The sequence below is a fragment of the Macaca fascicularis genome, chromosome 4 (genome assembly GCF_037993035.2).
Source record: "Macaca fascicularis isolate 582-1 chromosome 4, T2T-MFA8v1.1".
NCBI classification, from domain to species: domain Eukaryota; kingdom Metazoa; phylum Chordata; class Mammalia; order Primates; family Cercopithecidae; genus Macaca; species Macaca fascicularis.
Window position 1 is genome coordinate 12,978,630 of NC_088378.1, and position 23,992 is coordinate 13,002,621.

The following is a 23,992-nucleotide window of genomic DNA, read 5'->3' on the forward strand; positions in this document are numbered from 1 at the left end:
CATTTTAAGATCAAGTATTTCTTACCCTCACGTTAGATTTCGAGTCTGATTTTGGCTTGGACACATGTAGCATGCTCAAAACTTTTCCCCCAAGTGGCTGCTTGGCAGCTTGTTTAGCTGAACCGACCTTGTCTGCTGACACAGCCTGAGGAGTGTCACACACACGGAATTTATATTAAGCAACCTAGTAGTCCTTGTAATGTCGTTTTGCATTCAGAACATTTTTTTAAATTAAAGGAAAAATGAAATGTCTCCTTAAGTGGAAGAGAACGACTTCAAATTGGGACTTTGGGAGTTGAGTAGAAAACATCAAACTGGCCATTGCAGACAAATCGTTTCCAGTTGGTGAATAAGAATAGGCTGTGGACCTCAGAGCTTAAACATAAAAGGCAGCAGAAAAACTTGTGTTTCTTTCAGTATTTAAGTAAAAAGGAAACATTTATCTTGCTGCATCCATCCTTACAGTAATGAAAGTTGACTAGAAAAACCAGACAAGAGCTATTTAATTTGTTTATTTGCAAACCTTCAGATGTGGCAGAATAATCTGGAAAGCCAGAGTTCATTATGTCTTCCTCATTCTGGAACTTCAGGGGCATTTTCAGTTACATGTTTTATCCCACAAACAGCAAAAGACAAATCAGTTAGCACTTCTTCCTCACTGTCCAAAATTATGAGGCGTTGGCAACAGCGCTAATTGTTTTCTTTGTGTTTTGTTAGGACAGCTTTTGTATCATATAAGGATTGTGTCTAAGTTGGGTTTGCAATGTACCCTGGCAAGGTTAATTTTCAGTAACATTTTTGCTTTATGAATCTTTACCTCCTTTAATCATTGGGTGGAATTTTGTTGGAGTGGTGCCAAAAAAGAAAAAAGTTTATATAGTAGGATTAAAACAAACCAGAAAATGGAAACTCTTAGCAATTCTTTCATAAATGACATTAGTGAATCAGTCTGGGACACTTGATAATTGTTTCTTGTAAACTAATTTAAGTGACTAATTCCAAGAAACAATCTTTGCTATGCAATGGACTATTCCCAGTTTTGATGCTAGAGCCCTACCCTCAATTAACATTTTTTCATCTTTAGACCATAAAGTGAAAATGAAGACTCTTGTCAGTGAGCTGGGCTGGCAGGAGCAGGGAGGGTTGAGGAGTGTGTAAGTAGACCGTGGAAAGGGGACAGAGTGGGTGAGGACACACTCCTAGTGTGGGGACCTTGCAGGCTTGTCCAGTGTGAGAGTGGCCACCTGGGTGGTGTGTGTTTGTCTGGCTGGGAGAGGAAGGAGCATTTTATTTCCATGAAACTGCAGTAATTGTATACTCTTATTTAAAATATGGATAATTCAGATATGGGATGGACTGGAGTTCAACTTTATGCTGGTTATGGTGGAAAAAGGATTTGCTAAGCAAAGTATCATTGTAAACAATATTTTAGAGGACTATTTAACTTTACAAAAGAGAACACACTCTCAAGCACGTATGGAATGCCATCCTCAAACCTCGTGCCAGTTATAATAGTCTCCATATGCCCATTTAGGGATTCATTTAAGGTCTGGCAGACTTGCTCCTCAGCAATACTTCACCATCACTTGCTTTGTATTACTATATGGATTAAAAGTAATGCAGCCGCCATTAACAAAATGTGTGTATGCTCCATCCATTCATCCACCCATCCACCCATCCACCCACTGACATATTCACCCACACACCCATTCATCCACCCATCCACCTATCTATCCACCCATTCACTCATCTACTCATCCACTCATCTGCCCACCCATCCACCCATCCATCTGTCTACCTACCCACCCATCCATCATTCATCCATCTATCCATCCATCCATCCATCCATCCATCCATCCATCCATCCATCCATCCACTCATCTATATATTTACCCATCTATCCAACCCATTCACCCATCCATCCACCTATCCACCCATCCATCTATCTACCCATTCACCCATCCATATATCTCCACATCCATCCACCCATTCACCCATCCATCCACCTATCCACCCATCCATCCACCTATCCACCCATCCATTCATCCATCCATCCATTCATACATCCATATACCCATCTACCCATTCATCCACCCATTCACCTATCCATGCACCCATTCACCCATCACCCTATCCATCCACCCATCTATTCATTCACCTATCCACCTACCCATCTACCCATCTATCCATCCATCCATCCATCCATCCATCCATCCATCCATCCATCCATCCATCCATGGAATCTCTTTCAAAGCAGATGAATCTCTTTACCTGCTTTAAAAATCTTTTAAGGCTTTCTGTGTAAATGTTCAAACTGTCATGTTTTGGAAATGTGATCTTTAGGAGGAAAGCCCAAGAGCAGCCAACTGTTGTGGAGAGTCAGGGACTCTTCCTGAGGAGCCAGAATCTCTGGACTTAGGTTTGATTCTCTTTCAGCCACTTGATTTAGCTGTATGTGGCAAGTCTGTTAACACTTTCAGGGGCTCAGTTTTCTAATGTATAAAATGGAAATAACTCTGCTCTTTTACGGCCATCTCCTTCTAGCCCTCACTGTAGGTTGTGGAATGATGACTAAGGCTTGAAAGCCTTACTAATAAACTATCAAGTGCTCTTAGTATTGTTGGAATAAAAAATAAGAAAAGAGGGCTTCTGGTTAAAGGCACAAAGGCATTCTCTAGTAATTCAATGAAAGCAGCAAAGAATGAAAAACAGAGAAGTAAATTTCATCAATGAAACAAAAAAATGGCTACGACCCTGAACTACACAACATGAAGCAAACTTTACACTGCAGTATGAGCTTGATGTTTGTTGGTCTGCCTGACAAACAGGCCTTCTTGCATTGTGTAATAAATCCTGCTCAATCCATATTTGGAGAAAGGCTAGCCCTATCTTCCCTGTGTCCCTCCCAGGGATGGTTATGTGGCCCAGGGCTGGCTAATGAGAGTTCCAACCCCAGCTACAGCAGTTGATTCAGAGATGGGCACATGATCCAAGCCAGGCTGGTTGCATTCCTCAATGGGACTTTCACCAAGGCCTTTGAGGAAAGTGCTCTTTCTCCAGGTTCACAAACTATAAAGATGATGTGGTCTTGGAGCTGACAGTGGCCTTTCCACAGCCTTATGGAGAGAGGTTCTGAGAGGGAAGTGGTATATAAACAAAAAAAAACAAAGAATGAATATAATGATCAAGTTCAAGGATGATATATAAACCTCTAGATCCAGCTGTGCCTGAAGTCACCACATCAACATTGTAGAATACTATTTTGTGAGCCAATATGTTCCTTTTTCTCTCTCCTTCCTTCTTTTCTTTTTCTTTTCTTCTCTCTCCTTCCTTCCTTTTTTTTTTTTTTTTTTTTTTTTTTTTTTTTTTTACGAAGTCTAGCTCTGTTGCCAGGATGGCGTGCAGTGGCACGATCTTGGCTCACTGCAACCTCCGCCTCCCTGGTTCAAGCGATTCTCCTGCCTCAGCCTGCCGAGTAGATGGGATTACAGGCATGCACCACCATGCCAAGCTAATTTTTGTATTTTTAGTACAGATGGGGTTTCACCATGTTGGCCAGGATGGTCTTGATCTCCTGACCTTGTGATCTGCCCACCTCAGCCTCCCAAAGTGCTGCGATTACAGGCATGAGCCACCGTGGCTGGCTGGCTTTCTTGCTTGCTTGCTTGCTTGCTTTCTCTCTCTTTCTTTCTTTCTTTCTTTCTTTCTTTCTTTCTTTCTTTCTTTCTTTCTTTCTTTCTCTCTCTCTCTCTTTCTCTCTTTCTCTCTCTCGCTCTCTCTTCTTTCTCTTTCTTTTTCTTTCTTCTTTCTTTTCTTCTCTCTCTCTTCTCCCCTCCTTCCTTCCTTCCTTCCTTCCTTCCTTCCTTCCTTCCTTTCTTCCGGGAGAGTTTGTGATACTTTAGATTAGGTTTTGTCACTTGGACCATTGCATTCATAAGAATCTAGTTAGCCTTCCAGACCCTAAGAAATCTAGATGATAACAAGGGGTAATTTGAAAGTAGACACATACCTTCTCAGACCTTGAGCAAGAAACAGATTTTACTAAAAGTGAGTCTCTTAATTTAGAAAGGTGTACTCAATATTTAATTAAAGAGACGAGATCTAACGATGTGGGCAGGCTGTGGGAGCAGGGAGTATGCCCTGTGTAAGGACTCCATTCAAGATCCAGATCATGAAGTGAGGGGGAGGATGGAGCTGAGGATGACAGACACTCCTGGTTACATGTGAGCCAGCTAGTTTGTGTGTGTGTGTGTGTTTGGGGGGAGGGGCTTGATACATTAGAATTTAAGGAACCCAGCATGTGAAAGGGCTTTTCTGTGCATCACAGCAACCTGCTCCACACGAACCAAGGGAACATACACTCCCAGGTCAGCAAAGGTAATGGATTTGGTGATTGCAAGTTTAAGAAACGAACTACAGTTTAAGCTACAGAATACCGTCGTTCGCGCTTTCTATGGATCTTATTCAGTGTCAATAAATAAATGGCTCTGTTTAAAGGTAAATACTATTAAGACAGGAATCAGCGTGGGATTCCAACTTAGATGTATAAGGAACATAGCAAAAGACAAATGAAGAAGCAGATCACAGAAGGTATTACCCTCCAAAAACAAACAATTTTCCACAGTCTCAGAGAAATTATAGAGAACGTGATCATTCTCTTTAAAAAAAAAAAAAAAGGTCCAGGTGCGGTGGCTCACACCTGTAATCCCAACACTTTGGGAGGCCGAGGGGGGTGGATCATGAGGTCAGGAAATCGAGACCATCCTGGCTAATACAGTGAAACCCCGTCTCTACCAAAAATACAAAAAAATTAGCCAGGCATAGTGACGGGCGCCTGTAGTCCCAGCTACTTGGGAGGTTGAGGCAGGAGAATGGTGTGAACCCTGGAGGCAAAGCTTGCAGTGAGCCGAGATCACGCCACTGCACTCCAGCCTGGGTGACAGAGTGAGACTCCATCTCAAAAAAAAAAAAAAAAAAGAAAACACTGTTCTTTGGGTTATAAGAATTTAAATTATAGATTATGAGCCCACATAAGGAGATGAAAAATAAGCTTACAGTACGCAAAAAAGAAATGAAAGAAAAATGTATCAAGAGGAAAGCCACATTAGGAATAAAAATTAGAATAAAACAGCTGAAAATACAATAGGACATGGTGGACAGGCTAGAAGAAATTATACAAAAAGAAATGAATAATAATAAAGCTATGAAAATGATTGTTGAGATAGAGACAGAAGAATGAAACTTGTTTTCCTGAAGAAGATAATTCTCTTCCTTCACTTCCTCTGCTAACACTATCTTACTGTGAATTGTCAGACACTTTTCTAAGTGCTTTACATATATTAAGTCATTTAATATTCACAACAACTCATGAAGAATGGAAGAGATCAGAGCAGAAAGAAGAAAAATATTAAGACATAATAGAAGAAAACTTTCTAGAACAAATACTTAAATCTGAAGCTCAAATGGACACATGGTATTCTAAGAAAATTTGATATGGAGTAATCCACACTAAGACATTTCCACCAGTGCTCAGCACTAGAACACTACCCAGTACATAGTACACACTCAGTGAATAATTGTTGATTGGGCGGGCAAATGAAGAAAGTTTCCTATGGCCATCCTGGCTGAACAAACGAGTCACATAAAAGGAGAAGGCGGCAGGCTGGCCCCTGGTTTTCTTAAAGAATCACTCAGGGCCAGAAGGCAGTAATGTCTATGAAGTCCTGAGTATAATAAGGGGTAACTGAAGAATTGTATTGCCAGTCAAATTGTACAGAGGCAACAGATAGACACTTTCAATATGAATGAACTGAGGGAATATACTACTCATGCACTTTCCAGAAAACTTGTAGACAACAAAATGATGAGTCAAAATTCAAAACCTAGAAATGAAGAAGCTATGGTAAAAGCATTCATGGTGAGTACAGTAATGATTTTGTTTTCGTATTGGATTAAAACTAAACAACTCTGGTTATGGAAAAGAAACCTTGACTATGTGGTAGTAATATAAATGACCAAAACCAGTACTTGGGAGGAAGTGTGAGTACTGATTTCTTTATATTCATAATGGGGAATAGATTTGTCAGTAGCTAAAGTCTGAAATTGAAATATATACTTGAAAAAATAATGATTTCAGCATCCTAATGTTTTTCATTACTTTTTTCTTAACTTTAGAGAGATCTTTTAGAAACTATTATTTCTTTGTGAAGACCCATTCATCTGAAGTTCTACAGTTCCTTCAGTTTCACCTCAATTTCTGTTTCTCTGTTAAGTTCAAGGAAAATTTATACTTAATGCTTTTTCACTACAATATAATGTATGGTATGATACTGTTTATATGTATACATTTAACTGCCCTCCCTCCTGCCCTTCTGTTCTTTCATTCTTCTATCTTTTCCTTTGAACATATGCAGAAATATGTCTGGAATGATGTTGACCACATATTATGATGTTTATTTCTGGGTGGTGGGATCCTGGATAATTTTTTTTTTTAATTTATTTATTATTATTATACTTTAAGTTGTAGGGTACATGTGCATAACGTGCAGGTTTGTTACATATGTATACTTGTGCCATGTTGCTGTGCTGCACCCATCAACTTGTCATTTACATCAGGTATAACTCCCAATGCAATCCCTCCCCCCTCCCCCCAATCCTGGATAATTTTTTTAAAATCTTCTTTGTACTTTATTATATTGCCTGGCCTTTAAAAATAATAAATATATCATTTTTTTTCAAAAACAATGAAGTCATTATTCTTTTAAGAAATTAAGAGCAATGTGGCTGAGAAACTTTCCATTTGGAAAAGACAAGACATTGGCCTGATTTTGTAGAGGCCCTTCTTGTTTCTGTCCAATAAGCATTTCCTGGTAAGCAATGCCCTGTGCTAAGGGTTTGGAAGATAGAGGAGTTGACCCTGTCCCTGAGGAGCTTACCAGCATGTCAGGCCTTGCTTCTCAAGTGTGTTCCCTGGACCAGCAGCATCAGCATCCTCTGGGAGCCTGTTAGAAATGCAGAACCTCGGTCCCCAGACTTACCAAATTAGAATCTGCATTTTTATAAGATCTCCAAGTGCTTTGAATGCACACACGAGGTCTCGAAGCACTGTTCAAAGATGAACTCGAATGCTGGAGGAATGAAAGGGGAACTGAAAGAAGGTATCCTGAGAGTTTAGAGGTCAGAGCAGCCAATTCTGACTTGAGGATCAAGGGAAAATTCCTAGAGTAGTTGGGATTTGGGGGTACATTTTGAAGGTTGATTTTCATGAGGGATGGAGCACTGTGTTCTTGGCTAAAGGAGGAGCATAAGCCAGAGGTGGGATTTGACGTGGCAGTGGCAGGAGGCATCCTGAGGCTGCAAGCCATAGTGCTGAGCAGCGTGTCTGGAAGGGAAGTTAGGGACACATGACAGATGGCCTTCAATGCCACTCCCAGGCATGTGGGTCCATTGTTTAAATAAAGGTGCACGACTGAGAGGTGACTTTCGCTGTCAGTTATGTGAAGGACGAATGGGGAGAGGAGAGCCTGGGACAAAGGAAGCCATTGGGAAGCGATTGCAGCAGTTCTAGCGTAAGGTGAGGGGAGCATGGCACCAGGGCATTCAGAATGGAAAGAAGAGATGGAACCCTGCATTGCACTGGTTATCACAGTAGCATGCTGCAGAAGAGGCCAGTCACAGCCACTGCTCCCTGTACTGAACGAAGTCCTCCCAGATGCAGCACTGACAAGTTACAAGGGCTTTTCACATGCAGTGCCTTGAAACTGTGGGGCTTTGAATGTTAAGGGGAGTATGAAACCATGAGCCTTTACTCTTAAGCTAAGGAAATTTAAGGTTAACTAAGTTAAGCTAACGTGGATAGCGACAAAGCAATATATCTAATCATGTATATATATATAGAACTTTAGTAATAACCAGTTAGTGATTATTGAAAAAGGTGCCAAGGTTGTGTGTGTGTGTGTGTGTGTGTGTGTGTGTATTTTAGTCTTGTGCCCAAGCCAACACTATTAAGTACCTTGGAGGACTTTCTTAAAATTTTGATCTTACAGACATCCCTTTAAAACCATGTCCTTTAATTTCAAGTGTTTCTGTATAGCTGTTTAAGTAGAGTGTTTAAGTTTAGTAATTAAGAAAAAGTGATAATCTGACTGGATGCAGTGACTCACACCTGTGATCTCAGCACTTTGGGAGGCTGAGGTTAGGAATTCAAGACCAGCCTGTCCAACATGGTGAAACCCCATTTCTACCAAAAATGCAAAAAAATTAGCTGGGTGTAGTCCCAGCTACTTGGGAGGCTGAGGCAGGAGAATTGCTTGAACCCAGGAGGCAGAGGTTGCAGTAAGCTGAGATCGCACCCCTGCACTCCAGCCTGGGTGACAGAGTGAGACTCCATCACACACAAAAAAAGAAAAGAAAAAGTGATAATCTGTCTGGAAACTGTCTATCTGGTGCTTTAGGCTCTGAAACATGCTGAGGGGACCCTCCCTCCGTTGTCCACCCCTCCGGTGGTATTACCAAATTGCAGTCGAAGTATTGAAGAGACTATAAAGCGGGATCAGCAAACTAAGGCCCATGAGCTAAATCCAGCCCATTACCTGTTTTTATAAATACAACTGTATTGGAACACAACCACACTCATCATTTACCTATTGTCCATGGCCATCTTCCAGCAAGAGTTGAGTACTTATGACAGAAACTCTGTGGCCCCAAAGCCTAAAACATTTACTACCTTGAACCTACACAACTTGAATCTAGTTTGAAAAATGAAGTGTCTTTTTCTTATGGCAAGGATAAGTTTAGTTCAAAAGTTGCTAAATTTTCTCTTACCCATAAGCATCCTTTACAATTTCCTTGCATGTCATTTTTTCCAAAGTGGAAATAAATTTATTGACTTTTTAAACATTCCAAATGCTTCTATTTAATCTACTTCTTAATATTTGTTTATTCCTCTAAAGTAGGAATAAACAAACTACAGCCAGCCAGGTCTGGTGGCTCACGCCTGTAATGCCAGCACATTGGGAGGCCAAGGTGGACCAATCACCTGTGGTTGGGAGTTCGAGACCCACTTGGCCAACATGGTAAAACCCCATCTCTACTAAAAATCCAAAAATTAGCCAGGTGTGGTGGCACATGCCTGTAATCCCAACTACTTGGGAGGCTGTGGCAAGAGAATCACTTGAGCCTGGGAGGTAGAGGTTGCAGTGAGCAGAGATCACACCACTGCACTATAGCCTGGGCGACAGAGCAAGACTGTCTCAAAACAAACAAACAAACAAACAGACAAACTACAGCCCAGGAGTGAAATCTGGCCATCCGTCTGGTTTTTGTTTGTTTGTTTTGTTTTTCTTTTTTACAGCCCTTGAGCTAAGAATGGTTTATATACTTTTTAAAATCATTACGTTTTAAATGGTTGTGAATGTAGCCACGTAGTACCTGGATTTTCCCACTTGGCCTACAAAGCCAAGTATTATATATTATCTATACCTACAGCATATATTATCTAGCTCTTTAGGGAAAAAGCTTGCTAACCTCTGACTAAAGAACTTTAGTCATAATAATTAGAAGAACTGTCAGAATTACAGCAAACTCTGAATTTTTTAGTTTTTTTTTTTTTTTTTTTTTGAAACAGAGTCTCGCTCTGTTGCCCAGGCTAGAGTGCAGTGATGCAATCTTGGCTCACTGCAGCCTCCACCTCCCAGGCTCAAGCGATTCTCCTGCCTCAGCCTCCCAAGTAGCTGGGATTACAGGTGCACGCCACCACACCCAGCTAATTTTTGTATTTTTAGTAGAGATATGGTTTCGCCATGTTGGCTAGGCTGGTCTTGAACTCCTGACCTCAAATGATTCGCCCACCTCAGCCTCCCAAAGTGCTGTGGTTACAGGCATGAGCCGCCATCCCTGGCTAATTTTATAGTATTTTAAAAAAATATACTTGTATTTCTTTGGGGTGCATGTGGTCCAGAAGTAGATATTTTCCACATGATTGACTCATGGATGGGCAGTGGTAACTCAAGTCACTCCATGTATAGCACTGCCATAGCCACAGATTGGTTCTGGCTGTTCAGAGTGAAATGTAGGACCCTCCTCACTGATTGCAAGAGAAGACTTTGCTATTGCTCTTAAACATGTAGGCTGAGGAAGAGAGGCCTGGGAATGCTGTACCCATTTTGCTTTCATCAGAACTCCACCCTGGTTACAGCTGGAACTGAGGGAAAGGCAGGGCTAAGAGAATCGTAGAAAGATGCAGCCAAAGGTCTGATTGCACCATGCCTAAAACCCACCCTACCTGTCCACATTTGGGTTATGTGAGTCAATAAGTTCCATTTATTGTTTAAATCCATTAAAATTAGGTTTTTGTTATTTGTCGATTAAGATATCCTAACGAACAAAACAGTGCCGATCTGCCTCTACGAAGAATTTCACAGAGGAGCTTTAAGAATTAATTTCTGAAATTATTTTTGGTACATGAAAAATCATTGCAAAAAAAATGTAATTACAGTCTTTAATAATATGGAGCAGGCAACTAGGAAGAACAATTTTGCTGGATGACTGAATCAAGATCCAAAAACATCTGATAGGCAGGAATTCTTTGCCAAATGCAGCACTGTGGAATTTAGGAGGAATGAGCAAAGGCCCAACCTGGATGGGAAAATCTGCCTTAGTGCACATGCAGGAAAAGATTAGAGACACCCACCACTGTGATGTGGCCACCAAACTGCTAATGTCATTTTAGGCTGAAGTGTTACTTAGAACATCTCTCTGTCCTCAAGCAATACTACCTTTGGCTGAGTGCTGGGTTCCAGACTTTAAATGGGATCCAGACAAGCAAACACTCACTTCAAGTAACTGAGTATCCTAGAAGAGATTTGAAACGGTATCATGTGAGGAACAGTTGAAGGGACTGGAGGAGTTTGCTGATGACATCAGCGATGACCACAATCATAATAGTAAACATGGATTATTTACCCTGTGCCTGGAACTGTGCCAACCAATTGCACATCCTATCATTTAGTCCTCACAACAGTCTCACATTGGGGGATAGTGTTATTTACCACCCCCTTATACAGATGAGGAAACCAAAACTTACCCGAGGTCACACAGCTATAAGTGGTTGAACCATGGGATTTAAACCACAGGAGATGACTTTATGTGGGGAATGCAGCGTCTTTAAATATGTGCAGGATTATCAAGAAGGAAAAGGACAAAGATTTGTTTCATGCAGTTCCAATTAGTAGAACCAAGACCAATGAGTAGAGTTTACAGGAAAACAGATTGCTGTTGAGTACGTAAGTCCATCTATTATTCCTTTTCTCCTTAACGGAGTGATTTTCTTTTCTTGATGCCTCTCTTCCCCATTCAGTCTTACCGTGGGACTTCAGCTCTATGGCTATGTGGAAACCCTGGTAGGCTTCCCCCGCTATCCTGTTCCTCCAGGGCTACATTCTGTTCTTTCCTCTGCCTGAAATCCTGCCAACCCTTGATTTGTAGAACCTCTTGAATGTGTTCCTTCTTCTCCAGTTCCACTGTCACCCTCAGATTAGTCCTTGTTCATTCTCTCCAAGTCTCCTAAATACTCCCATCATCGCACACCCCCAAATCCCATCACTTCCTTGTATAAGAACCTATGACAGTTCCTTATTGCCTGTCAAATCAGATTCATTTACTCAACCCACAGTGTGGGGCAACTGTTCCCAATACTTCTCAGTAGAAACCTTCTATGACTGTCTTACTTGCCCTAGGCACTTATCCCCTGCCCTCAGTATCAGGCTGCTTATGCCAGTCTTTATTTTCACTCGTGCTATTCCCCTTCTGAGAGTAGTGTTGTCATTTGCTGGTTTAACTTTTATTTTTTTTTATTATTATTTTTTGAGGCAGAATCTTGCTCTTTCATCCAGGCTGGAGTGAAGTGATGCAATCTCAGCTCATTGCAACTTCCACCCCTCTGGGTTCAAGCGATTCTCCTGCCTCAGCCTCCTCAGTAGCTGGAATTACAGGCGCCCGCCACCAGGCCTGGCTAATTTTTGTATTTTTAGTAGAGATGGGGTTTCACCCTGTTGGTCAGGCTGGTCTTGAACTCCTGACCTTAAGTGATCCGCCTGCCTCAGCCTCCCAAAGTGCTGGGATTACAGGTGTGAGCCACTGCACCCTGCCTATTATTATTTTTGAGATAGGGTCTCACTCTGTCACCCAAGCTGGAATGCAGTGGCACAATCACAGCTCACTGCAGCCTCGACCTTCTGGGCTCAAGCGATCCTCCTGCCTCAGCTTCCAAAGTGGCTGGGGCTATAGTTGTGTGCCACCATGCTAGATAGTATAAAAATTTTTTTTAGAGGGATATATTGCCATATTGCCCAGGCTGGTCTTGAGCTCCTTGAACTCCTAGGCGCAAGTGATCATCTCACCTAGGCCTTCCAAAGTGGTGGCATTACAGTCGTGAGCCACCATGCTGGCCAACTTTTACTCTTTAAAGGCCCATTTTGTGGTCCACTTCTCCCACTCACTAATCACTTCCTTCTTAGCACCCTCTAGTTCTTGCAATCTGTTTAACTTCACATTCTAGCACGTTATTAACAACTCTATTGGACTTTTCCATGAAAAAACAGTGGTTCCTTAGTTCCTCAGAGTAGATTTTAAACTTCATCAGGACAATGCCATGCACATTCTTTAACTCAATAAGATTTGGCTCTGGACCGCTTAGATTAGGGATTATTGACTCATAAGGAAAGAGAAAATTAATCTCAGTTTATTAAGTTCTTCCAACATCAGTCGCTGTACTAAGCAGAGTCACTGCATTTGATTTAAGATGAGGAAACCAGGCTCAGCACAGTGGCTCACACCCGGCAATCCTAACACTTTGGGAGGCCAAGATGGGAGGATTGCTTGAGACTAGGAGTTTTAGACCAGCCTGGTCAACATAGCAAGGCCCCCATTTCTATTTTAAATTTTTTTTTTTTTTTTTTTTTGAGACGGAGTCTCGCTCTGTCGCCCAGGCTGGAGTGCAGTGGCCGGATCTCAGCTCACTGCAAGCTCCGCCTCCCGGGTTCACGCCATTCTCCTGCCTCAGTCTCCCGAGTAGCTGGGACTACAGGCGCCCGCCACCTCGCCCGGCTAGTTTTTTGTATTTTTTAGTAGAGATGGTGTTTCACCGTGTTAGCCAGGATGGTCTCGATCTCCTGACCTCGTGATCCGCCCGTCTCGGCCTCCCAAAGTGCTGGGATTACAGGCTTGAGCCACCGCGCCCGGCCTAAAATTTTTTTTTTTTTTAATGATGAGGAAACCAAAGCCAAGTAAAAGGTCACAATGCTGATAAAAGTTAGACCCAGGACCCAAACTCAGGCAGCTTGGGTTCAGAGCCTACACATACCCTCCACACCATAAGGATCACATAGAACAGCAGTTAATCCCAGTCCTGTGCTCTTTTTTATTTCTAGCATTATTATTACTTTTTAAAAATTATACTTTAAGCTCTGGGATACACGTGCAGAACGTGCAGTTTTGTTACATAGGTGTACGCGTGCCATGGTGGTTTCCTGTGCACATCAGCCCATCATCTACATTAGGTATTTCTCCTAATGCTCCCCTAATGCCTCCCCTAGCTCCCCACCCCCTGACAGGCCCCAGTGTGTGGTGTTCCCCTCCCTGTGTCCATGTGTTCTCATTGTTCAACTCCCACTTATGAGTGAGAACATGCAGTGTTTGGTTTTCTGTTCTTGTATTGGTTTGCTGAGAATGATGGTTTCCAGCTTCATCCATGTCCCTGCAAAGGACATGAACTCATCCTTTTTTATGGTCGCATTGTATTCCATGATGTATATGTGCTACATTTTATTTATCCAGTCTTATCATTGATGGACATTTGGGTTGGTTCCATGTTTTTGCTATTGTGAACAGTGCCACAATAAACATACGTGTGTACATGTGTCTTTATAGTAGAATGATTTATAATCCTTTGGATATATGCCCAGTAATGGGATTGCTGGGTCAAATGGTATTTCTGGTTCTAGATCCTTGAGGAATCGCCACACTGTCTTCCACAATGGTTGAACTAATTTACACTCCCACCAACGGTGTAAAAGTGTTCCTAAATTTCTCCACATCCTCTCCAGCATCTGGTGTTTCCCGACTTTTTTTTTTTTTTTTTTTTTTGAGACAGAGTCTGGCTCTGTCGCCCAGGCTGGAGTGCAGTGGCCGGATCTCAGCTCACTGCAAGCTCCACCTCCCGGGTTTATGCCATTCTCCTGCCTCAGCCTCCCGAATAGCTGGGACTACAAGCGCCCGCCACGTTGCCCCGCTAGTTTTTTGTATTTTTTTTAGTAGAGACGGGGTTTCAACATGTTAGCCAGGATGGTCTCAATCTCCTGACCTCGTGATCCGCCCATCTCGGCCTCCCAAAGTGCTGGGATTACAGGCTTGAGCCACTGCACCTGGCCTATTTCCCGACTTTTTAATGATTGCCATTCTAACTGGCATGAGATGATATCTCATTGTGGTTTTGATTTGCATTTCTCTAATGACCAGTGATGATGAGCTTTTTAAAATATATTTGTTGGCCGCATAAATGTCTTCTTTTGAGAAGTGTCTGTTCATATCCTTCACCCATTTTTTGATGGGGTTGTTTGTTTTTTTCTTGTAAATTTGTTTAAGTTCTTTGTAGATTCTGGATATTAGCCCTTTGTCAGACGGATAAATTGCAAAAATTTTCTTCCATTCCGTAGGTTGCCTGTTCACTCTGATGATAGTTTCTTTTGCTATGCAGAAGCTCTTTAGTTTAATTAGATCCCATTTGTCAATTTTGGCTTTTGTTGCCATTGCTTTTGGTGTTTTAGTCATGAAGTCTTTGCCCATGCCTATGTCCTGAATGGTATTGCCTAGGTTTTCTTCTAGGGTTTTTATGGTTTTAGGTCTTATGTTTACATCTTTAATCCATCTTGAGTTAATTAGTTCTGTGCTCTTCTTGAGAACTGGGAGACTCAGCACTGCTGAGCTTTTGCATATAAGAAGGACACTTCGTTTTTTCCCCTAGAAGTGGGGATACATGCGTGTGGTATTTATGTAGGCAACCTCATCACTGACCATGACCGCAGGGAGAGTGGACCATTGACTTTGGAAGCCCGTCAGTTGAAAAGTATCTTGCTTGATTTTAATAGTTGTATAGGGCAGTTGTATATATTGAAAGGAAGGCCTTGTCCCTAGTCTCAAACCTTCTCGTTATTTCTAGGAGTCATAAATATGAGAACTTCCTTGGCTCCACACCCTGACAAACTTTTGGTATTTTACCTTTACCAAAATCAATCATTTTGGTATTGATTCTTTTCTTTCTGCCTTCTTTGAGAGGTCCCTATCCCCATAGCCATTTTTGATTGGCTTGGGACATTTGCTATCATGTATTTTTATTATATACAAATAAAGCAGTTGTTTCTGAATATTAATTAGATAATTTTTGGAAAATTGGCTTCATCTTTTTCCTATTTTATGATTAAAGGATGTGTTAAGTGTTTTTTTTTTTTTTAAAGAAAAAAAGGTTGGGAGTGGCTGATGAGCGCTGTGGCTCACATCTGTTATCCCAGCACTTTAGGAGGCCGAGGCAGGCAGATCACCTGAGGTTGGGAGTTCAAGACCAGCCTGACCAACATGGAGAAACCCCGTCTCCACTAAAAATACAAAATTAGCCAGGCGTGGTGGCGCACGCCTGCAATCCCAGCCACTCAGGAGGCCGAGGCAGGAGAATCCCTTGGACTTGGGAGGCGGAAGTTGGGGTGAGCCGAGATCACGCATTGCTCTCCAGCCTGGGCAACAAGAGTGAAACTCTATCTCAAAAAAAAAAAAAAGTGGGGGGGGAACATGTTTATGAGGTAAAAAATGGTATTTGGAGAAGCTAATCTTCAGGGCGGTAGGAAAGGCCAAGGGCTAAGCTGCAACACAGCATAGTCACTGGGGGGCTCACTACACAGGAAGCAGAAGCCACGGGCACATACAGATGTCCACGGGACTATCATATGTATAGGCCTTCTCTGTGAGCTTTTTGGGACAACTATTATATTTGATGGCCAAAAAGAAATTTTGATATAAAACTTGCACTCTGCTTCTCCTGGCGTTTTTTTACTTTGGAATTTTGTGCAGATATTTAAAAGTCAGTACTTCTAAGTGTCAGCTCTGGCTAAAGAGAAGCTGTATCCTTCAGAGATGTTCTCTACATTAAATAAAACTTTTTAAAAACCTGAGCATATAATCCTGCTATTGGCCAGCCACTGCTCTTTTGTTTGGAATACAAAATATTTGTCATCTGGGGACTGTCCAAATTTATTTTCAGTTTTTTAACGTTTAAAATATTTCTAAAAATAAATATTTTGAGAGAATATTAATTTAATTTTAAAAATGGAACCAGGGCACATTTTTATGTAGTGGAAAGAGAAGTGAATTTATTAATTATGAGACCTAGGTTCCAAATGTGTCTTTACTGTGTGACCTTGGGCACATCTGGCCAGCTGGAACATAATTTCTTTGTCTGCAGGGTTGAGGGGAGGGAGGAAGAGAGAAAAAGAGACAGAGGTCTTTCCCAGCTCCCGAAGGCTAGGCTTTTGTAATCCAAGCATCCCAGAGTTCTTTCTTACTGTAACAGTGACCTCTTGTGGTATATATCCTTAACCAATTTTGTTTTGATTTGCAAAGTAAACTGGATTTTTTGTTCTTTCTAGTAACTGTATTTCATGTTGTTAGGCAAATATGACTTGTTTTAAAAAGATAAATCTTACTTGGAAATCAAAGGTAAATTAAAGCAGCATATCAAGGCCAGGGTGGTGGCTCATGCCTATAATCCCAACACTTGGGAGGCCGAGGCGGGCAGATCACCTGAGGTTAGGAGTTTGAGAACAGCCTGGCCAACATGGCGAAACCCCGACTCTACTAAAACTACAAAAATTATCCGGGCATGGTGGCGTGTACCTGTAATCCCAGCTACTGGGGAGGCTAAGGCAGGTTGCAGTGAGCAGAGATTGCGCCACTGCACTCCAGCCTGAGCAACAGAGCAAGACTTCATCTCATAAAAACAAAAACAAAAACAAAACAGCATATAGAGCACCAAACCCCACCTTATAAACAATTCTCGATGGTTTCTTCAGAAACTGTATATTGGCCGGGCACAGTGGCTCACTCCTATAATACTAGCATTTTGGGAGGCTGAGGCAGGAGGATCACTTGAGACCCAAAATCACCAGCCTGTACAACATAGTGAGACCCTGTCTCTACAAAATGTTTTTTAAAAAGTAACCAGACATGGTGGCATGTGCCTATAGTCCCGGCTACTCGGGAGCCTGGGGTGGGAGAATCACTTGCTGAAAGGAGTTTGATGCTGCGGTGAGCTGTGATTGCAGCACCACTGTACTCTAGCCTGGGTGACAGAGTGAGACCTATCTCAAAATAATAAAGAAGAAACTGTATATAGCAGACTCTTGTCATTTACAAAATTAGAAGTGTTTTGACGTTTGTGCTGAGTGTTTTATGTATTTCTCCTAGGGACCAGGGGAAGAGACATGCGAGGGACTCATCACGCCCCAGTAGCTCAGACCTGAGCAGGCTGCAAACCAAAGCAGGTGAGGGATCCCCACACTCCTTCATCTGCAGCATCTCCACTTAAAGGAAAAATGTTTGCACCGAAGATATCTATGTTGGCTCACTGAAAACTTCAGGAAGTTTGTCCAATTTGATCACAAATCAACATTTATTTTTATACATTTTTATTATATTCATACAATCTTACCATCTTACCACTACCCAACTCAGATGCCTCAAACGTCTGTAGATGGCATTTTTTTTTTTTTTTTGAGACAGAGTTTCTTGCTCTGTCGCCCAGGCTGGAGTGCAGTGGCGAGATCTCGGCTCACTGTAAGCTCTACCTCCCGGGTTCGCACCATCCTTCTGCCCCAGCCTCCCGAGTAGCTGGGACTACAGGCACCCGCCACCACGCCTGACTAATTTTTTGTATTTTTAGTAGAGATGGGGTTTCATAGTGTTAGCCAGGATGGTCTCGATCTCCTGACCTCGTGATCCACCTGCCTCGGCCTCCCAAAATGCTGGAATTACAGGGGTGAGCCACCATGCCCGGCCTAGATGACAGTCTTAATGGTTTTGTAGAAATCATTTTGTAAAAGCATTTGGGAAGTTGCAAAACTTAACATTAACATAGTTCTTGGGTTAAAAACTTGAGTTCAAGGCATTGCTTGGCTGGACATGGTGGCTCACACCTATAATCCCAGCACTTTGGAAGCAGGCAGATCACTTGAGGTCAGAAGTTCAAGACCAGCCTGGCCAACATTGTGAAACCCCATCTCTACCAAAAAAAAAAAAAAAAATACAAAAATTAGCTAGGCATGGTGTGAGGGAGTGGGGTACCTGTAATCCCAACTACTTGGGAGGCTGAGGCAGGAGAATCACTTGAACCTGGGAGATGGAGTTTGCAGTGAGCCTAGATCACACCACTGCACTCCAGTCTGGGCAACAGAATGAGACTTGTCTCAAAAAAAAAAAAAAAAAAACATTGCTCACTTAAATGAAACTATATTAACTTTACTAAGACCGTCCTTTGGGCCTTTAAACGGTTTAATTGAGAAAGTATGTAACAATATAAACCACAGTCTAGAAATGATACAAAATGTATTCATGCAATAGAATATAGTTGTTAGAAAAGTGAACTCATGGGCTTTTGTATATTGTAATATTGAGTAAATTCAGTATAAACATAATATGAGATGAAACAAGTTGCAAAAGCAAAGACATATATTGTTTGCGGATACACAGCCATGTGGTAAGCATGTGAAGTCAAGTGTAATCATAGTAACCAGGGGATTTAGGATGGTGGTAACCCCTAGAGGGAGAGGGAGGAGGGGAATGGATGCAGGGAGCCACACATCTGTAATGTTTCATTTCTTTAAAATAAGGGAAAGGATAAAAATTTGGCAAAATGTTAATATCTGACCAAACTAGTATGGGATACACTGGTGTCTGTTATACTCTTCATATATTTTTGTACACATGAGATTTTACAATACTGAATACTAGATTTTAAAAATTGTTATCTTCAAAACTTAGTTTTTTATCAATAAAATGACTTTTGTGCCATTGGGAATTTCTTTACTCAGGAAAATCTTAGATATAGTAATTTTCGAGCCAGCATAGTTGCTAAGGATTTTACATTTACATGCTAAAAACATCAGCCAATCCAAACATTGTGTCGGGTTTTTGTGTCCAGAACTCAAAGCTGTGGTTAACAACTATAACCACTGAGACAGCAAAATCTTCAAAAACATGCTGAAATTTTTGCTTGACTTACCCAATTTCCTGTTGAATCATAATGTTTATATTTAGCAAACTGTGAACCTAGATGAAAGTGCTTTCTAAAATATTAGATTGTTGCCCAAGATTGAGACAACCTTTTTGTTATTTGTCTGTGTGTATCTTAAAAAGCAGTCATATGATTCCATGCTTCATTTTCTAGAGTAACTCAGGGATTGTGTATAAAATGGAGGCAGGGGGAGGCCCAGGGTGAGTGAAGAGGTAGAAAGGCTATAGCCAGACACAACTGTGCACTTTGAAATTCCTAGGAGAGGGTTGGAAGGAAACCCTCATACCAGTGACTCAGTAACTTCGGTTCTGAGGAGAAGCCAATCTCAGAAACATTCATAAGGGCCCATGAGGGTTAAATAAGTTGTTCTGTGATTTCTGACTCACCCCTGTAATTTAGCTCTTTCTGGGGTGAATAAGTTATCCATTTTATTTGTCCTGAAAAACAGTTGATAGCCGTGGTTTCTCATAGAACTTCTGTATTAAGCAGCATATTGCATAGGAGGTAAAAAATGCAGACTTGAACTTATTGGACTCAAAGTCTAGTTTCTAGTAAATGTAAGTGTGTCATAAATATGTGTGGATTAAATAACTTGCCTGACTTATTTTCTGGCTTTCACTTGCCTTGATAGATGTTTATTTTATTTTATTCTTTATATACTTTGGACTTTGAATAGGTTAATTATCCACAAATATGAGAAACTATGTTTTTTGTATTACTTGAACATTCATGTTTATTTTTAGAATCCACATCCATGAATTATCAAAGTTAGGGCAGATTCATAAAAACAATGATCCAAAAGATTGAGATGGTAGTCTACAAACTATCTGTAGTTCCGAAATCCCTGAGCCTGATGGGAAGTCAGTTAGAGTCTTCATTTTGTTACTGTGAATATTCAGATATTTTGCTACAGGGTGCTGCTGCAGAAGGCCCTGCGGGGGTGGTTTGTGATGTGCAATGTGTATACCATATTGACTTTCTAAAATCCATGTGTTTCCGAATCCCAAACCATATCTGGTTCCAAAGGTTTTGGATAAGGGATTGTGAATCTGTACTGATGTGGACTAATTTGTCCTAAAGACAATTCAATTTAGTATTTTATAGTGAAGTCTTGTACTGGGTTAGATAGATTATCTGAAACCTTGCTATTAAGGCTATTTACTGCACTGCAAATGTTTAATAATAGCTTTGTTGACAACCTCTTTCTATTTACTTTTGCTGCTTAGGTAATCTTGGATGCCCTGTGTGGGTCAGCTGCTCTTGGCAGTGGGAAGGGTTGATAAAAGGCAAGCCTGGACTTGCTGCAACTGAGAGTGGCCATTTCTAGCATGTAGTATAACAGGGGAAGGCCTCTGTGTTGGGCGGGATAGATAGATTGTACAGTGTCCCTGCTTCTCCTGCGTGACATCAGCACCATTTGATGGTGTGAGTATTCAGAATTCAAATATATCTCTGATTTCAAATGAGTTTTTCAATACATGCCATTATGTGTTATCTATGGATTTCTCTGCTATTTGTACAGATAATCGTCAAGGGACTTTATTGGATTTCTTGATGCAGAGAATTTTATTTTGATCCATATTAATATTAAAAAATAATATTAAAATATTTTCAATATTAATATGGATATGTACTAAGGTATTACACACATTTAATATGTGTTGTATATATTTTTCTCTTCAAGAATAATAATAATGCATTAGAGGCACTGGAAAATACAGAAGAGCACAAATAAATTAATAATCCTAATCACAATATTTAGAGATAACCATTGTTACCCCATTTTACAGAAGAGAGGTGAAGCAATTTGCCCATAGTCAACCAGCTAGTAGGTGGCAGAGCTAGGATGCAAACTCGGATGGTGACTCCAAACCTGTGCTATTAACAGGCCTCCTGCTCAACTTGTCCTTTGTTTAAAGTAACCTGAAAATATATGGGCTATATACCCTTTTGCTCCTCTCTCTGTCTCTGTCTCTTTGTGTTTCTCTGCCTCTTGTCTCTCTCTCTTCCAGCCTCTCACCCTCTGATTGTTCCTGATTTCTAACTCTTTATGTGACATTTTTAGGGTCCAGGCACCTTCTGTGTGTACACTTAATTGGTACCAGGTCCACCCTGCCCCGAGAGGGCGTGGACTCCCTGACTTGATGTAGACCAAGTGCCAGATAAAGGATTTAAAGGGTGGTCTTCAGAGAAGGGAGACTGAGGAATACATCTCCAGCACTGTTCAGTAATGCCTCAGCACAGCAATGCCACCTCCAGCTACAGTCAGTGTTTTAGATCTTGAGATACTGCCTGTGTGAAATATAATCATAATTCGCAGTTTCTAATACGAGTTAGATTTCCCCCCAATGTTACCCTTTAGTTGGCTAGTTTGCTGCAAGTCAGCATAGCTTTGAGGTCAAGTGCAGAGGCTGGGGAGCTATACGACCCTGAGCAGATAACTTAGTACACCTGGGCTCCACTTTCTTCACCTGCAAAATGGGGATTGTTTGGGAACCTCCTCGTAGTGTTACTGTGAAAATGAAATGGAGGCCTCCTGCATCTAGAGTACACAGTCAATGGTTGCTATTCCCTGCAACCCATATTCACAGGCAGCATCTACTCTTGATGGCTTGTTAGTATCACACAGGTATGAGATACTGCAGGGGTGATTACCTGTTTGTGTGCTTGTTTAATCAGGGAAATGAAATTAATTATATACTGTATATTGCTAAAGGCTTGGCACTGAGCTCAGAGCTTTACCTATACCATATATTTTAATTATTATACCCTCGAAGGCAAATATTCTGTTCTGCTGATGAGGAAACAGAGACTCAGAAAGGATAAGAAACTGGACCCCAGTCACTCACCATGTCCTTAACGGAGTTGGGATTTGAACTGAGATTTGTCAGCCCCCAAGGCCCCGGCTTTTCTGCTGCACCACACAAAATCACTTGGCGTTAATGCTACTGGCCCCATGTTAGTGTGGACATCTTATTTCTATAGAAAAGAAAGTCATTTTAGGTCTCCCTTTTAGAAAATTTTTCATTACACATTTTCAAAATCCTTATTCTTTACATATCTATAGTTATTTATTCTATATTACAGAGGGATACGTTTAAGTAAAAGTGAACTCAGAACTGTTTGCCTTACTGACAGTCATCAGTATTTACAAAGCTGACTACTTTATGAAGTGACCAGATCATATTTTAAAGTTCTGACTTGTTTACGTTATCCAGTCTGAGTTTAATTTGGGGTAATTTGATTAGAAGACCTGTAGTTCTAATGAGAAATAGTCAGGCTTGGGGAGCAAAGGCTAATTTAATTCTCTAGTTTATTAATTGTAGTGATGAATAGTAAAGGCTTTTGACTGTGCTTCATGACAACTCCTTTTTCATAACTTTTTCTCCTGTTCTGGATTTCTTTTGCAGTCCCAAAAGCTGACCTGCAAGAAAAGGGCGCAGAAATAGAAGTAGACGAAGTCTTTTGGAATACAAGGATTGTACCGATTTTGCGTGAATTAGAAAAGGGTAAACAAACAAAACAAAACAAAAACCTGTTTTTGTTTTTTTAAAAACAATACCTGTAGTTATTTATGTGTTCCCCATTGCCCTGATATTTTTAGTAAGTTTTCACTATCATTTCTGTGAACATGTTCAAAAACAAATGAAGTCATCTATTTATTTACCCTGTGTGTATTAAATAATACATGCACACATAATTTTTAGTAAGATTATGCTTTACGTGCACCAAGAGAGCCAATTTCTAAAATTTCCTTTGTAATATAAATTAATTATCATTTCCTCTGCCCAAGGAAATGCTGGTTTAACTTCTCTCAGGTGGCTGTTCATACTCAAGAAAGTAAAAGATTAAAACAGATTTCAGGCTTGGAAGCTGAGTCTCATAAACTGGCGTCCTTGACAGGTGTGCCCGTGGTTTCCTTGGTCCAACTGGTATATGTCCTACTGTCTTGAAGGGAGCACATCTGTCAGGAATACCACCCACAGCATGGGAAATGGCCTGGGATGTGTCCCACCCTTGCACTCTGAACTGCCCCAGAAGTGAAGGCCCATGATCGATGGGTCCCTGCAAGGGGAGGGAAAGCGTGTCATGGGATGGCCCTCCACTTTCTCCCTCTTTGCAGCTCCTCAAGGATTCTCTTTCTGAAGTTGAACCAGGCTCCTCTGGAGCAGTGGTCATAGCCCTAGGGCGAGCCCAGTGCCTGGCACACAGTGCACAGTAAGCCTTTGCTAGGAGTTGTTGGTGAGCAAACCAGCTTGGTAGCCACAGGACTATGCTCTAAGAGAAGCAGGGTAAATGAATCCTCTCCAGCAACCAAACAGGGACGTGCTGCAAAAGACCTGATTCCCGAAAGGTTCAAATGACCTCACCCCTCCTCTGCTCCCCATTGGTGCTTGGCTGTGTTCATAGTTAATGTGGGAGCCCTGGACAGGGTTTCTGGTCCTGGTGCTGCTACTTGCTAAGCATATGGCCATGAGGAGTCACCTAGACTCTGTGTGCAATAGTGTCCTCACCTGCCAGACGAGGTGGAGACTAGGTTATCTCAAAAGGCTTCTGCAGCCCAAAGTCCTAAGGATATGAATGTGATGACTTTTTCCCCTCTAGAGTTACTATGTTCCCCCTCGTATTAGTGTGCCAGGTTAGCTTTGGGCCCTTTAT

General features: G+C 41.4%; 2 protein-coding genes across 25 annotated transcripts in view; both read left to right on the top strand.

The window, feature by feature from the left end:
• Window positions 1-23,992, top strand: part of ARMC2 (armadillo repeat containing 2) — a 151,033-nt gene that overhangs the window by 29,766 nt on the left and 97,275 nt on the right. For 18 of the 24 annotated variants that reach the window (XR_012433337.1, XM_074036816.1, XM_074036824.1 and 15 more), the window contains 2 exons: window positions 17,509-17,585; window positions 22,744-22,842. Coding sequence is in view for 15 of the 24 variants with exons in the window: in XM_074036816.1 (XP_073892917.1) it covers window positions 17,509-17,585; window positions 22,744-22,842 (176 nt within the window). In the remaining 9 variants the exon portion in view is untranslated. Of the gene's footprint in view, window positions 1-17,508; window positions 17,586-20,642; window positions 20,759-22,743; window positions 22,843-23,992 lie in introns of those variants that run through there. The other 6 variants (XM_074036831.1, XM_074036826.1, XM_074036828.1 and 3 more) reach the window with 2 other exon arrangements.
• On the top strand, window positions 1,300-2,391 carry LOC135970363 (uncharacterized; the record flags this gene model as incomplete). The annotated part of the gene is given in 2 exon segments (XM_065543052.2): window positions 1,300-1,480; window positions 1,483-2,391. Coding segments are annotated over 2 exon segments (960 nt in total), but the record flags the coding sequence as incomplete, so codon positions are not given.